Source organism: Erythrolamprus reginae, chromosome 5 (genome assembly GCF_031021105.1).
Source record: "Erythrolamprus reginae isolate rEryReg1 chromosome 5, rEryReg1.hap1, whole genome shotgun sequence".
Taxonomy (NCBI): Eukaryota; Metazoa; Chordata; class Lepidosauria; order Squamata; family Dipsadidae; genus Erythrolamprus; species Erythrolamprus reginae.
The window spans coordinates 25359832-25373160 of record NC_091954.1 but is presented as its reverse complement, the minus strand read 5'-3'; the positions used below and the strand labels follow the sequence as shown (position 1 = coordinate 25373160).

Sequence of the window (13329 nt, the reverse complement as noted above, 5' to 3'; positions counted from 1 at the left end):
TGTGCCGGTTTAGACAAAGGAAATACAATAGCTTTCGATTCCATCTATAATAAAGTGCTGGACTTTCTCCATTCCAAATTTTTATTTCTAAAGAACACATTGTTATGAGCAACAATGGATGGGTGAATACCAGGCAATTCTATATTGTTCTATATATTCAACCAGCAGCTGAACAGATTCCTTTGAAAACGATGATGAGAGACATGATGACTATTTTGTAGAAGTAAGATGGGAATAAATGGATGGAAAGTGTAGAAGACACAAAACTGGATTGGAGTGATTTCCAATTAACTGCTAATTGAAGTCTCTAGTATGTGATGAATCACTGGTTTTGTCTGGAAGTTTAGTGCTTAGCTCTCTGCATCTAGAAAGAATGAAATGAGAGACTGGTATCTGATAAATAATCTTCCTCTGCAAATATAAAAAAAAGATTACATTCTATTTTACCCTGTGTGATCTTTGTCTGCCCAGGTCACTGCAAATGCTGGTCTGAACAATGCATCTTGTTAAAATACCATTGTCTTACTCTCTCTTTTTATTTGCGTAGGTGCAAGGCGGATAGGAAAAGGTAATTTTCTGCTTGCAGAAAACATTCAAAGTGGGGAAAAATTACTGGTCACTAGTGATCATCTGTCATTTTCAGCTCCTGAACAGGACATGTGGGTTGACAGTTTGTTAATTGAGCTTACCTAACGAGGCATTGTAAAGCCTGGGCTCACTATTTATTCTGCGTTAGAGAATGATCCACTCCACTTCTTGATTGAACACATGCTTTTTAAAAAAATAACAAGGCCTAAAAAGATTCTGATTTTTGATATGGATAAAAGAATATTGTTCAGAATCACAGCCCTAAACCAGACCACTTTCTTCCCTTGCTTTCAAAGTAGATTTACAATTGCAGTTCAATGAATGAGATTTATACTGGGATTTTCAGCTTAAGGCTAAATTACTATGCTAAGAGCAGAGATTACCATAGTGAGGCCAGATGCTGAAATACAGTGATTCTTCATCCTGATTATATTCACACTTTCTGAGGATGCTTACAAATTGTAACCCAGCATTCGTAGAAATCAGACAATTTAGTGTCACAGAGTTAGTTATTTTCTCTTTTCCGTGGTCGTCTCTGACCATTTGAAAATCTTGGGGTTCCTTGGAAATTGTTGTTTGGAACACACAATTAGTATCTTTTCAAAAAATACTGAGTTCTTGGAAATGCCTTGCATTCACTCTTCGTTAATTTAAATTTGTTGAATTTAGTAGTTTTGGGAACCCAAATAAAAGGAAAATGTGTGACAGCTAACACTACAAGGTAACAAATTCAAGTGAAACACATTTCTTGCGAGAGACACAAATCTACTTAGAATTCTTTTCTATCCTCTTAATTCTTTCATCTGTACAGCAGAGAGATTTTAAGGCTGACCCATTTATAGGATTGACAATGACACATTTTTTTTATCCCTATCAAAAAGAAATTGGAGCACAATCTTTGTACACGTATTAGGAGGTAAGACCTATTTTGCTCATTGTGGGAAAAGGACAGGTAGTCATTTGAAATGCAATTGACAGCATTAGAAAGCATTTTCTGTCTCTTACGAATTTTGTGAAAATTGGAGCTCACAATGGACTCTTGAGAGGCTCTCGTTGTTGTCTTATACCCAGGAAAATAATTACACCCATTCTACACATTTCCCATTCTTCACAATTAGATAATATAGCTTTTGTGAGTTTTTCATGTAATTGCGCAGATAAGAAATGCATCCTGCTTGACTACAGAAAAGTAACATCAAGTCAGGCATACATTTTTCAAGACTTCATGAACCAAACAGTCATTCTATGAGGGAGATGAGTGGTTTCTAAATTAAATGTGTATGTGTATATATAAATAAAATAAATAAAAAACATCCAGAATGGCAATCTTATCATGTGAATATGAATGGGAAAGCCACAAAGTAGTTCCTTGTGTAGGTATGGGCATGCAATAATTAAGGAAATAAGCTTTTGTTCCATAGTGTGAAATTTTCAGCCATTTAAGGGAGTAACCATGGAGGAATACATCAATTCTTCCTATATCCCTGACACACTGTGAAGCCAGAAAACCTATCACATTAGTACCTTTAAGAAAGGGCTAATAAATAAACAACATCCACTTCTCTTGCAATAAATCTCTGTGACATTTCAAGACTTCCATTCTTTATTTTTTTTTGAAAAAACAGAGGACCGGTATGTCAATTGCCTATTCATCGGTACATCAATGTATAACTGGTTATAAAATTGAACTGGCATTTGGAGAAAAAACAATGAAAATCCTACAAACTGGCTTTTAAAGCCTTCACAACACTTATGGCTGATTCTATGCACCCATCTAAATTGGAATGAACAAATCCATCACCTCCACAGATGAGAAAAGGTTTTTCGTGAAGAGTAATTTGTCCTGGCCTTCCAGAGAAAGCTTCTGTAACCTGTAATAGAATACATACAAGAATGAGAATCTACTAATTACACTTCCTAAGCTTCCTAATGTCTAAAAGAACAAATATCTCATGAGTCATGTTTTGCCATGCTTTGGGCATTGTGTAGGCCAAGAACAGCGAAGTAGACTATCTTAGTTAATTTAAAATAAAGCCAAATTGGGTCATTTAATATAATATGGTTAATATAGTAAAGTATTAATAAAGTACTTATAAAATAAAGCAAAATTTACTGTTGTAAACATAGATCATAACCAAATGCATAGAGTACAATAAAAGAAAACAGCAATAAAAGAGAATGTGGAAATAAAAAGTAGAAAAATAGATTAAAACAAGATAAAGCCAGGGCTGTGATAAAGAATCTAAAGAATCATTGTTGAGTGTAAATAATGACAAAGAAGCAACCTATTGACATTTGGAAATAAATCTGCAAGAAGATCATTCAACCGTTTGAGATCCAGGCCCTTGAATTAACCTACCATCAATAATTTGATCCTAATCTTATTCTAAGTGAGGAAGTGACAAACATAGTGAATAATGTCCTCTACCTAACTAGCCCACAAGAACAGAGTCACTGTGCAACAGAAGGCTTACAAAATCATCCTTCTCATTAGCCACAGGGGTGGCCTGCAAGCGAAGGGATGGGAATACCTTTCTCAGCAGGATGTTGGTAGATACAGTGAGAAAGTTCAGTATGTTTTATGATGATGAAACCAAGACAAAACTTTGGATATCTGTACTGTAACTTAATCAGCATCCCTTTCCAAAACCTATCTTTAACATTTTCTTTGTCTCAAGAGCTTAATTTTTCCAACAGGGTACCTAATACATTTGTAGGACAGGCAACAAAAGTTTGTCTTATTGGTTCCTGGTTGTGGTATTTGGGGAAACAATATTTGGTGAATGTTTACCAGTTGGAGAATGTGCTTTCTTCACTTCCATAATCCCATGAACTCTTGTGCCAGGAAAACACAGACAAGGCTTTAGGACTTCATTAGTCCATTGGCCAGGCAAGTAGCAGAAGGCATAGTTTGGCCATTGAAACTCATTTATCCTTGGGAGGTGTGTTCTATAAAGGTCTAACTTTGGCAGGAAGTTTTGTAATGGCATTCAGCTGTTTTTCTTGGAGATCTAGTTGTACAAAATAGATTAACCATCATTTTATTTTAAAGTTATGTTAACAAAATCTTACAAGACAGAAAGTATTATTCATCTTACAAACCCCTTGTCATACGAGCTTTTCGAAATACGAACCCGGGGTTTAAGATTTTTTTGCCTCTTCTTCCAAACTATTTTCACCTTACAAACCCGTCGTTGGCCTGGCGGGATGCCCTGCCTCCAGACTTCCGTTGCCAGGCAAAGGCTCCCCTCATTGGGAAACCCCACCTCTGGACTTCCGTTGCCAGCGAAGCGCCCATTTTTGTGATGCTGGGATTCCCCTGCAGCATTGCAAAAACGCAGAAGTCCGGAGGTGGGGTTTCCCATGGAGGGGAGCCTCAGGGGAATTCCAGCAGCGCAAAAACAGGCGCTTCAACTGGCAAAAGGGGTGAATTTTGGGCTTGCATCCATTAATCACTTTTCCATTGATTCCTATGGGAAACATTGTTTCGTCTTATGAACTTTTCACCTTACGAACCTCGTCCTGGAACCAATTAAGTTCGTAAGACAAGGTATCACTGTATTTTCTTGCCATCACTTTTGCAGCCTGATAACTTAAAAGGTGTGTGTGTGTGTCCTTTCTGAGCTCTTGCTCCATATTTTATATAGTTGTGGGCTATGTTCCCTCTTATCTGGTAGCATATCCCTAGGTAGCATTTCTTTGCACAGCTCTTGGTTTCTTAATTTGGTTGGATGTCTAAAAATCTTTTGTGAAGGTAATATCCTATTACAGTGGAACCCCGACATAAGAGCTGCTCGACTTAAGAGCTACTCGAGATAAGAGCTGGGAGAGGAGAGACATTTTTTTATTTTATTTTATTTATTACTTGGATTTGTATGCCGCCCCTCTCCGCGATACGAGCCGAGAAGAGCCGGGCTGGCTTACTTTCCTTCCTTCCCGCGCTGATGCAGAGCCACTCGAACAAAGCGTCACGCCCCTCTGATGGTTTCGGCGGCTTCCGAAGCGACGCTGGGCTCTTTTACCACCAAAAGCGTCAGGGGGGCGTGACGCTTTGTTCGAGTGGCTCTGCATCAGCGCGGGAAGGAAGGAAAGTAAGCCAGCCCGGCTCTTCTCGGCTCGTATCCCGGCACTTGGTGAGTGGAGAGGCGGTCGCCTCCCCTGCCGCCCCACTCTGGGGGTCCTTGGCTTCTGCTGGGGGTGGGGGGATCCGAACGCTGTTTTGAATTTCACATTCCGAGTGGCCCAAACGCCAAAGGCGAACTTCCGCACCTCAGGAGTTAGCTCGCAAACGGCGCGGCTGTTTTAAAACATCGCTGCCGGCCTGGGGGGGGAGAGGGGGGAGAGAAAGAGAGAGGGAGAGAGAGAAAGAGAGAGGGAAAGGGGGGGAGAGAAAGAGAGAGGGATAGAAAAGAGAGAGAGTGAGAGATGCTCAGTGAGCCTTTCTTTGAAGTTGCCTTTCTTTCTTTCTTTCTTTCTCTCTCTCTTTCTTTTTCTCTCTTGCTCTCTTGCTCTTTCATTCTTTTTTCTTTCTCTTTCTTTCTCTTTCTTTCTTTCTTTCTCTTTCTTTCTTTCTCTTGCTTTCTCTCCTTCCTTTTCTTTCATTCTCCCTCTCTATTTTTATTTCTCTTTCATTTTCTTTCTTTCTCTCTTGCTTGCTTTCTTTCTTGCTCTTTTTCTTTCTCTCTTTTACCTTCCCTTCCTCTATTTCTTGCTTTCCTTTTCCTTCCTCCCTTCTTTCCTTCCTCTACAGGATTGGGTGGCAGTGAAGTTACTCTCCCCTTTCATAAGTTTCCTTGCTTCCTTCCTCTGTTCCTGTCCCTTCACCCTTTCTTTCTTTCTTTCTTTCTTTCTTCCTTCCTTTCTTTCTTTCCTTCCTTCCTTTCCTCCCTCCATTTCTTGCTTTCCTTTTCCTTCCTCCCTTCTTTCCTCCCTCTACAGGATTGGGTGGCAGTGAAGTTGAATAAATAACTACAGTTTAATGAATAAAAATAAAAGTTTGCCATGTTGATTGTTTTGGGTAAAAAGAGGAAGGGAAGGAAAGCTCTCAGCTTATCATCTTATTAATAAGTAAAGTTACATTTATTCTTGCAATGTCTTTTTGCATAATTTAGACTAACTTTGTGAGTTTTTTGAGGGCTGGAACCAATTAAAATTATTTACATTAATTCCTATGGGGAAAAGTCGTTCGAGATAAGAGCTGCTCGACTTAAGAGCGCAGGTCCGGAACGAATTAAACTCGTATCTCGAGGTACCACTGTACCTTACAACTTGACAAATTTTCCTATATGCACCTGCCTCTTCCAAGTCACTTAACAAAAAAAAATGTAGAGGGAAGTGAGTGCTTTTAGGAAAGATATAGGACCACAACAACAATTTTGTAAGCCCAGAAATCTGTTTCCAGTTCTCCCTTCCCACTTGCTTTATTCCCACTGTGCAAAGTTGTACATTCAGCATTATTTAAGAAAGAAATTGGGGAGGGGGAAGGGGAAGAAACAATAGGAAGGAACAGTGGCAGCAAAGAACATGTTGCAATCCACAAGAAGGGGAAGTACAGAGTCCAAACTCAAAGGACGTACATCCTTTACTTTGTAACTCAAGCTAAAAGAATTGTCCAAATAATGAGAAATGGCACTATCTTATTCCAAACAAAATAGACATATGTTTTTTTGTTTGAATTAATTTTGGTGGGAAAGGAGGGGAACAGATTCCTTTCAGCATCAATTGGCCTGTTTATAGAAGGAAGAGTCAGTATAAATAAAAAGGAACATTGACTGCCATTACTGCTGATGCAACTGGAAATAGCTGTTTACATGTTTACAGATATGGAATTTGGGCTTTTAAAGAGGACAGATCCACAGATTAATGTCAACAGGGCAAAAGCATTGACTATGTCTTATCAAAAGCACTGAAAGAGATCAAAGGAGTGATATGCAAATACGTAGTTCATCTCTCACTAGGCAGATGCTTATCAAATAGTGGGAATGTTACAGAAATCTGTCCAGGAAAGTTGATTGCAGCTGAAAGGGCAGGCAAACATCAATCTAACAATCCTTTCCCTTAACCTCAGATTTTCTTATATCACTCTGCTGCTCAAGTGTAGTATAACAGTCTCTTTTGCCCCTTTTTGTGGGTGAGCAAACATTGCAAATAACTCCATCAATCAAATGGGAACCATCTTAGATATACACATTCAAACCCAAAAGCAAAGCAACAGATTTACTTATCCAATTGTGCACTGATTTTCCTCTAATTTTTCCAGGCTCATGCAGCTGTGCACAGCCTATGTCTTTCACTTTTTCCAGGCTGCTTTCCACTGTAGCTCTGTTAACTGATCCCTTTGTCTATTCACAACAGCGCTTGCTCTCCATTTCCTGTTTCCTCTGGTTCTATTTAGGCCAGTGGTTCCCAACTTTTATGGTTTGGTGGCCCAGAGGATTAGGGGAAGAGGGGAACCGGCCCACGAAAGCAACAGTCCATGGATTGGTAGTGGGCTGTGGCCTGGAGGTTGGGAGCACCTAATTTAGATCATCAATGCCAACTTGTTGCTTGGTGCAGTCATTCTGGGACATCCACAGGGAAGACAGAAAAATTCCAGATAACTTCTTTATGATCAAAGCACTGGACATTTTTTACATGCCACAAAAAGAGGGGGTTCAATCATGCGTCCGTAGATGCCATATTGCCTTTTTTCACTTCAATCCCTAAGACAGGGCTCCCCAACATTTAGGACCTCAGGGACCACTAAATTCATAATTTTAAATCAGATCATTAATATGATCTGTCTAATGACTGAATGGGTGGAGTGTGGCAAGGTGGTCAAATGACTGTGTGGGTATGGCCACCTTGATGTTACTCATGTCGAGGGGCGCCTCACCAGCCTCTACTCATCCCTCCCCTCCCCTCCCAGGTTCCTTATGGCCCCAACAGGAAGCAGTTGTTGGAGCTAAGCAGCCACCATGAGAAAGAGTTGGAAAAATAATTGGCTCAATTCAAATTGGATCTGACCGAGAAGGAGGCTCAGCAGAAGCACTTCACTGAGGACTACGAGCACAGGCTTTCCAAGGGAGAGAAGACCTGCAGGAGTGCAAGGCCAGATACGAGCGGCTCAAGGCTCAGCGGGCTGAGATGGTTAGCCAGGTCCAGGCCATGATGCTGGAATGAGGCCCTCGGGCTCTTTGCCAACAGCGGCACTTCCCATCAGCCTTCGCCCAAAGCCCCAATCTAGGAGCTCAAAGCAGACCCCAAATTGGAATTTCTGCCGTCTTCCAATCCATACAAAAATAAGACACCCTTATAGGCATCCAAATTAAAGCATTGCAAAAATATTCAATTATTAGACATGTATCCCACCTTTTCTCCAAGAGCTTTAAATAACACTACAGGTAATCCTTATAGGACCATTTGTTCAGTAAGTCCCTCCCCCCTTAAACTATAAGGCAGTGCTAAATTGCAATGTTTGAAATTGTAGCTTCTCCAAATAAATGGGCAGCAACATAGGCTAGGACAGTGCCTAGGTGCAATATGGAAAAGATGACAAGGATGACTTTTTTACTCAGCTGCATTAAAAACTAAGAATGAGTCAGAATTGGAGGGGAGGCACTCTACCTGATTTCACCCAATTATCTAAACAGTACAAAGATGAAAAAACTCAACTTTCTGTCTGAAGACCTCAAGTGGGAGAGATACTTACATATTCTGCGTCATGCATTACCTATTCGGTAAAGTTCTCCTCTCTCTTTTCAAAACTCTCATTACTCCATCCAACCACAACTTTTTTAGCCACTCCTTTTCTTTCAACTCATTTCATCTTCCTCCACATAGTATTTGTTTTGCAATGTGATTTTCACTCATTTTCTCTAATAATCTAAACCAGACTTTCCCAACCTTTCCTGCTCTGTGGACCAGCTTGGGGGTAGGGGTAGGAAGATGAGGGTTCCATGCGAGTGGCAGGGAAACGTGTCCACAAAACCATTTCTGCAAGCAGCATATGCTTGTGCGCACTTGCGCAAATACAGTGTATGCACATGCTTGCCCATTGCTTGCGCAAGTGAGAATGCCCATGTGTTTATGCTCACCCACCACTCCCAGCGTCTGGTTTACAGGCAGCCCAGAAGTGGGCCATGGCCTGGGTGTTGGGGACCCTTGATCTAAACCACTGAACTTCGTTGTTTTATGCTAATCAGTATTGCATTCAGTAGATATCCATGCATCATTCATTCATTCCTAGCTCAACGTGACTTAAATCCAATAAATGCCTTCTACAACAACAAATATGTATATAATTTTTCCTTATAGAAGCAATCATATTATGTCCTTCCTTACTCCATCTGCTTTTTCTCTATAATAAAAAACCAAAGTCGTCCTTTTGTAGTACATTGTTCTGACATCCCTTCCTATATCCTTAATAAAACAATGCCTTGAAACAGAGCCAGAACTCCAGAGGTCTAATCAATTAAGATTAATTTGGTATTCTTACTTATTCTGATTTGGAAAACATCATCCTACTAATTGAAGGCTGCAATTACATTTTCTTTTGCAACCAGATTTAATGTTTCTACCTTTTCTTTTGCAACCATGCTTTAATATTCAGCTTGTGGTAGACCTAATGTCCTGCTTACATATACAACAATCAAGTTGTATATGTAAGCAGAGAGGGTTCGCAACTTGGGCGTCCTCCTCGATCCACAGCTAACATTAGAAAACCATCTCTCAGCTGTGGCGAGGGCGGCGTTTGCCAGTTGCGGCCCTATTTGGACCGGGAGTCACTGCTCACAGTCAATCATGCCCTCATCACCTCGAGGTTTGACTACTGTAACGCTCTCTACATGGGGCTACCTTTGAAGAGTATTCGGAAACTTCAGATCATGCAAAATGCAGCTGCGAGAGCAATCATGGGCTTACCTAGGTATGCCCATTTTACACCAACACTCCACAGTCTGCATTGGTTGCCGATCAGTTTCCGGTCACAATTCAAAGTTTTGGTCATGACCTATAAAGCCCTTCATAGCATTGGGCCAGAATATCTCCGAGACCGCCTTCTGCCGCATGAATCCCAGTGACCGGTTAGGTCCCACAGAGTTGGCCTTCTCCGGGTCCCGTCGACTAAACAATGTTGTCTGGCGGGGCCCAGGGGAAGAGCCTTCTCTGTGGCGGCCCCGACCCTCTGGAACCAGCTCCCCCCGGAGATTAGAACTGCCCCCACCCTCCTTGCCTTTCGTAAATTTCTTAAAACCCACCTCTGCCGCCAGGCATGGGGGAACTGAGATATCTCCCCCGGGCCTATACAGTTTATGCATGGTATGTTTGTGTGTATATTTCTTTTTTTATTAAGGGGTTTTTAGTGACTTTTAATTATTAGATTTGTTATATATTGTACTATTACTGTTGTGAGTCGCCCCGAGTCTACGGAGAGGGGCGGCATACAAATCTAATTAATAATAATAATAATAATAATAATAATAATAATAATAATAATAATAATGGAACTTTGGGTCTCAATTTGATGTTGTTAAGTTGAGGACTTTTTGTACCACCAAATAATTCACCTGCTGATTTTAAGGAAATTTGCTTTGCTTGCAGTAGCAATACTAAATTCAGAGTCTGTAGGTATTTAGCTACAATACAATAGGCTTTTCCCAACCTGGTTATGCACTTATCCTTGGGTTGGTAGAACTTCGGTTATTTGATTTGCCTCTGAGGTAATGGGAAGACAAAACAACAAGTTTGACCTTCTTAAGACAATGTCTGAAAAGACAAAAAAAATCATATTTAATTACCTACACTATTAAGTATGTCTTAAGTCTCCTGCCCTCGTGGGCTGGGGCAAGATAAAACTACTGATGTGCGATATGGTGATAAAAGAGAGATTGTCAGGGTATGTTCCTCTTGGGGTTAGGTGGGGGAAAAACCCTGGGTTACACCAAGAGAACAAGTGGTTTATTATCTTGTGAGGTTTTTTAAAACACAAAACAACAGTATGAACTTTAAATCATGTTTAAATCATATTCAGAATTGTCTCTCTTTAAAGAACAAGTCTTTATGATTTCCTGGTTTTTGGACAGGGACAGGAGGGAGAAACTAGAATGGTAAGCCTGACATCTGTAATTCAGTTGTAAGGAGTCTTTGATCCAGAAGAGACAAAGCAAAACTAAACAAATCCAAAAAAAGTCTAAAGAAGATATTTTCTTCACTTTCCATCTATTATTTTTTAACTGCTTTTTTCCCATTTGTTTTGCTAACTGCTAGATTGATTGTACATGCTAACACTTCTGTTGGTGTACTGAAAAGAGAAAGCAATATTTGCTTGGTACCACTGAAAAAATGTTCTGTTATTCCTTTCATTTTTCTCTATCATAGAGTGTTAAAAGTGTTCCAATTCATTTGGCATTTCTTCTAGGTCCCCCCTCCCCGCTTTAGCAACAGCGAGGTTGCTTGACAAAGATATCCACTGCAGTTTGGTTCGTCACTTTTGTCTTTGAACATATTTACAGCCTCTCTTTTACATCACTAAAATCCTAAGGCAGTGAACCACAATAAAATTCAATAATTAGAAACATAGAAGTCAGATAAGCAGCGTAACAACCAAAAGAGCACCCACACAAAAGCAATCTCCCTCCCCTGCTCAGGAGTATTCATGCACAAGAGCTCTTTTTGTGAGCACAACTCTGAAAATTAATATACTTTGTTTGGGAAGGATATTCCAAGCTTCAGGGCCACAAGAAGGCATTATCCTGTACCAGGTATTCTCCAAAGGATGCCTGGTCTACAAGGAACAGCTGCAAACAGGCATTATAGAGAGAAATGCACGGGCAGCCGATTTAATGGCTGCCAGATATTGCACCAGGGCCAGGAAGAACTTGGCCCAGCACATGCAAACTGCCGCAATCTCGCTGGATATCGTGAGTTCGCGGGGCAGGCGGCGTGCTTTTGCGCGTCACCTTTGCCTGCCGGGGGGTGCGCCGGGCGTGCCCTGGCATCCTGCCTCTCGCCCCTCTGGCTTCAGAAAAAGCGGACACATTCAGTGTCCGCCAGCAAGGGATTCCACGTTGCTGAAGGGAACGGACTCATTCGGTGTCTGCCAGCGAGGGATTCTGCATGGCGCGGGCCTTGGACAGGCCCGCGCAGGGTGATTTTGTTTTATTTTGTCATGATGCTGGCTAGCCCCTGGGATCGGGCCGTTCTTGGGGAGCGGGTGGAGTCTTTTCAGTACACCAACAGACGTGCTAGTGTGTACAATCAATCTAGCAGTTAGCAAAACAAATGGGAAAAAAGCAGTTAAAAAATAACAGATGGAAAGTGAAGAAAATATCTTCTTTAGACTTTTTTGGATTTGTTTAGTTTTAATTTGTCTCTTCTGGATCAAAAACGTAAGGAACAAGTGATTGGAAGAAGATGTTAAGGGGAGGAATGGGTTAAATACTGGAGTGATGTATTTGGTACGTCAGGGGGTCAGTGGGGAAGAAGGGTGGAGTTTCAATGTTGTAAAACAAAAATGGAAGGTGTTCAGCTCCCAAGCAAGCAAACTCATTCTGTGTTATTTTCTAGTCATTTCAGCTGTTTTTGAATCATGCTGTGAGTACATAAATCTTGGTGAACGGAGGAGGCTGGGAGGAATGCAAAAGGAATGTAATTAGGAAAGATAACGGGAGAACACGAAATGTGCTAGTATGAAGTGTATTTTGAATACGGAAGGAAGAGAATAAAGATGGAGTTTCTTTGTTTATGAAATACTGCATTTAGTAAAAGTTATTTGTAATAGCTAAAATTCTACCAGAAACCAGAACAATTTTAACCCGGCTCTTGCTGTCCGAGTTCTTATTCTGCCTCGGGTGCAAAGCAATCCATTATGGAGCAAAGGCCAAGGGCTTTAAATTTTATTTATTTATTTATTTATTCGATTTTTATGCTGCCCTTTTCCTTAGACTCAGAGTGGTTTACAACATGTTAGCAATAGCACTTTTTAACAGAGCCAGCATACTGCCCCCACAATCCGGGTCCTCATTTTACCCACCTCCGTAGGATGGAAGGCTGAGTCAACCTCAAAATCTCATATCAACACATTAAAATGGACTTCAGAACAGACTTCTGAATAGACAAGTTATCTATGTAGTCAGCTAATAAGTTTTATTCCTTTGTCTCATTTCTGAGAACTCTACCAGGACAGGTCCTCACATATCACACTGTAGAAGTCTAGTCTCAATAAGAAAAAACTCAATCAGAAAACACTATTTTGGTAATGGAGAGAGTACAAGTAATACTCTCTCCACAGCACCGGTCGCAATTCAAAGTGTTGGTAATGACCTATAAAGCTCTTCATGGCATCGGACCAGAATATCTCCAGGACCGCCTTCTGCCGCACGAATCCCAGCGACTAGTTAGGTCCCACAGAGTTGGCCTTCTCCGGATCCCGTCGACTAAACAATGTTGTTTGGCGGGACCCAGGGGAAGAGCCTTCTCTGTGGCGGCCCCGACCCTCTGGAACCAACTCCCCCCAGAGATCAGAATTGCCCCCACACTCCTCGCCTTTCGTAAGCTTCTTAAAACCCACCTCTGTCGTCAGTCATGGGGGAATTGAGATATTCTCTTCCCCCTAGGCCTATAAAATTTATGCATGGTATGTTTGTTTGTGTGTATGTATGTATGTTCGGTTTTTTAAATAAGGGTCTTTTAATTATTTTAAATATTAGATTTGTTATATGTTGTTTCATTATTGTTGTTAGCCGCCCCGAGTCTACGGAGAGG

At 41.0% G+C, this 13329-nt stretch overlaps 1 protein-coding gene across 1 annotated transcript in view; it reads right to left on the bottom strand.

Moving 5' to 3' along the window:
• Positions 1-2173: 2173 nt before the first annotated feature.
• Positions 2174-13329, bottom strand: part of RNLS (renalase, FAD dependent amine oxidase) — a 220014-nt gene continuing 208858 nt past the window's right edge. The window contains exon 7 of the mRNA XM_070752275.1: positions 2174-2459. Within this exon, the coding sequence (XP_070608376.1) occupies positions 2307-2459 (153 nt within the window). The 3' untranslated portion in view covers positions 2174-2306. The remainder of the gene's footprint in view (positions 2460-13329) is intronic.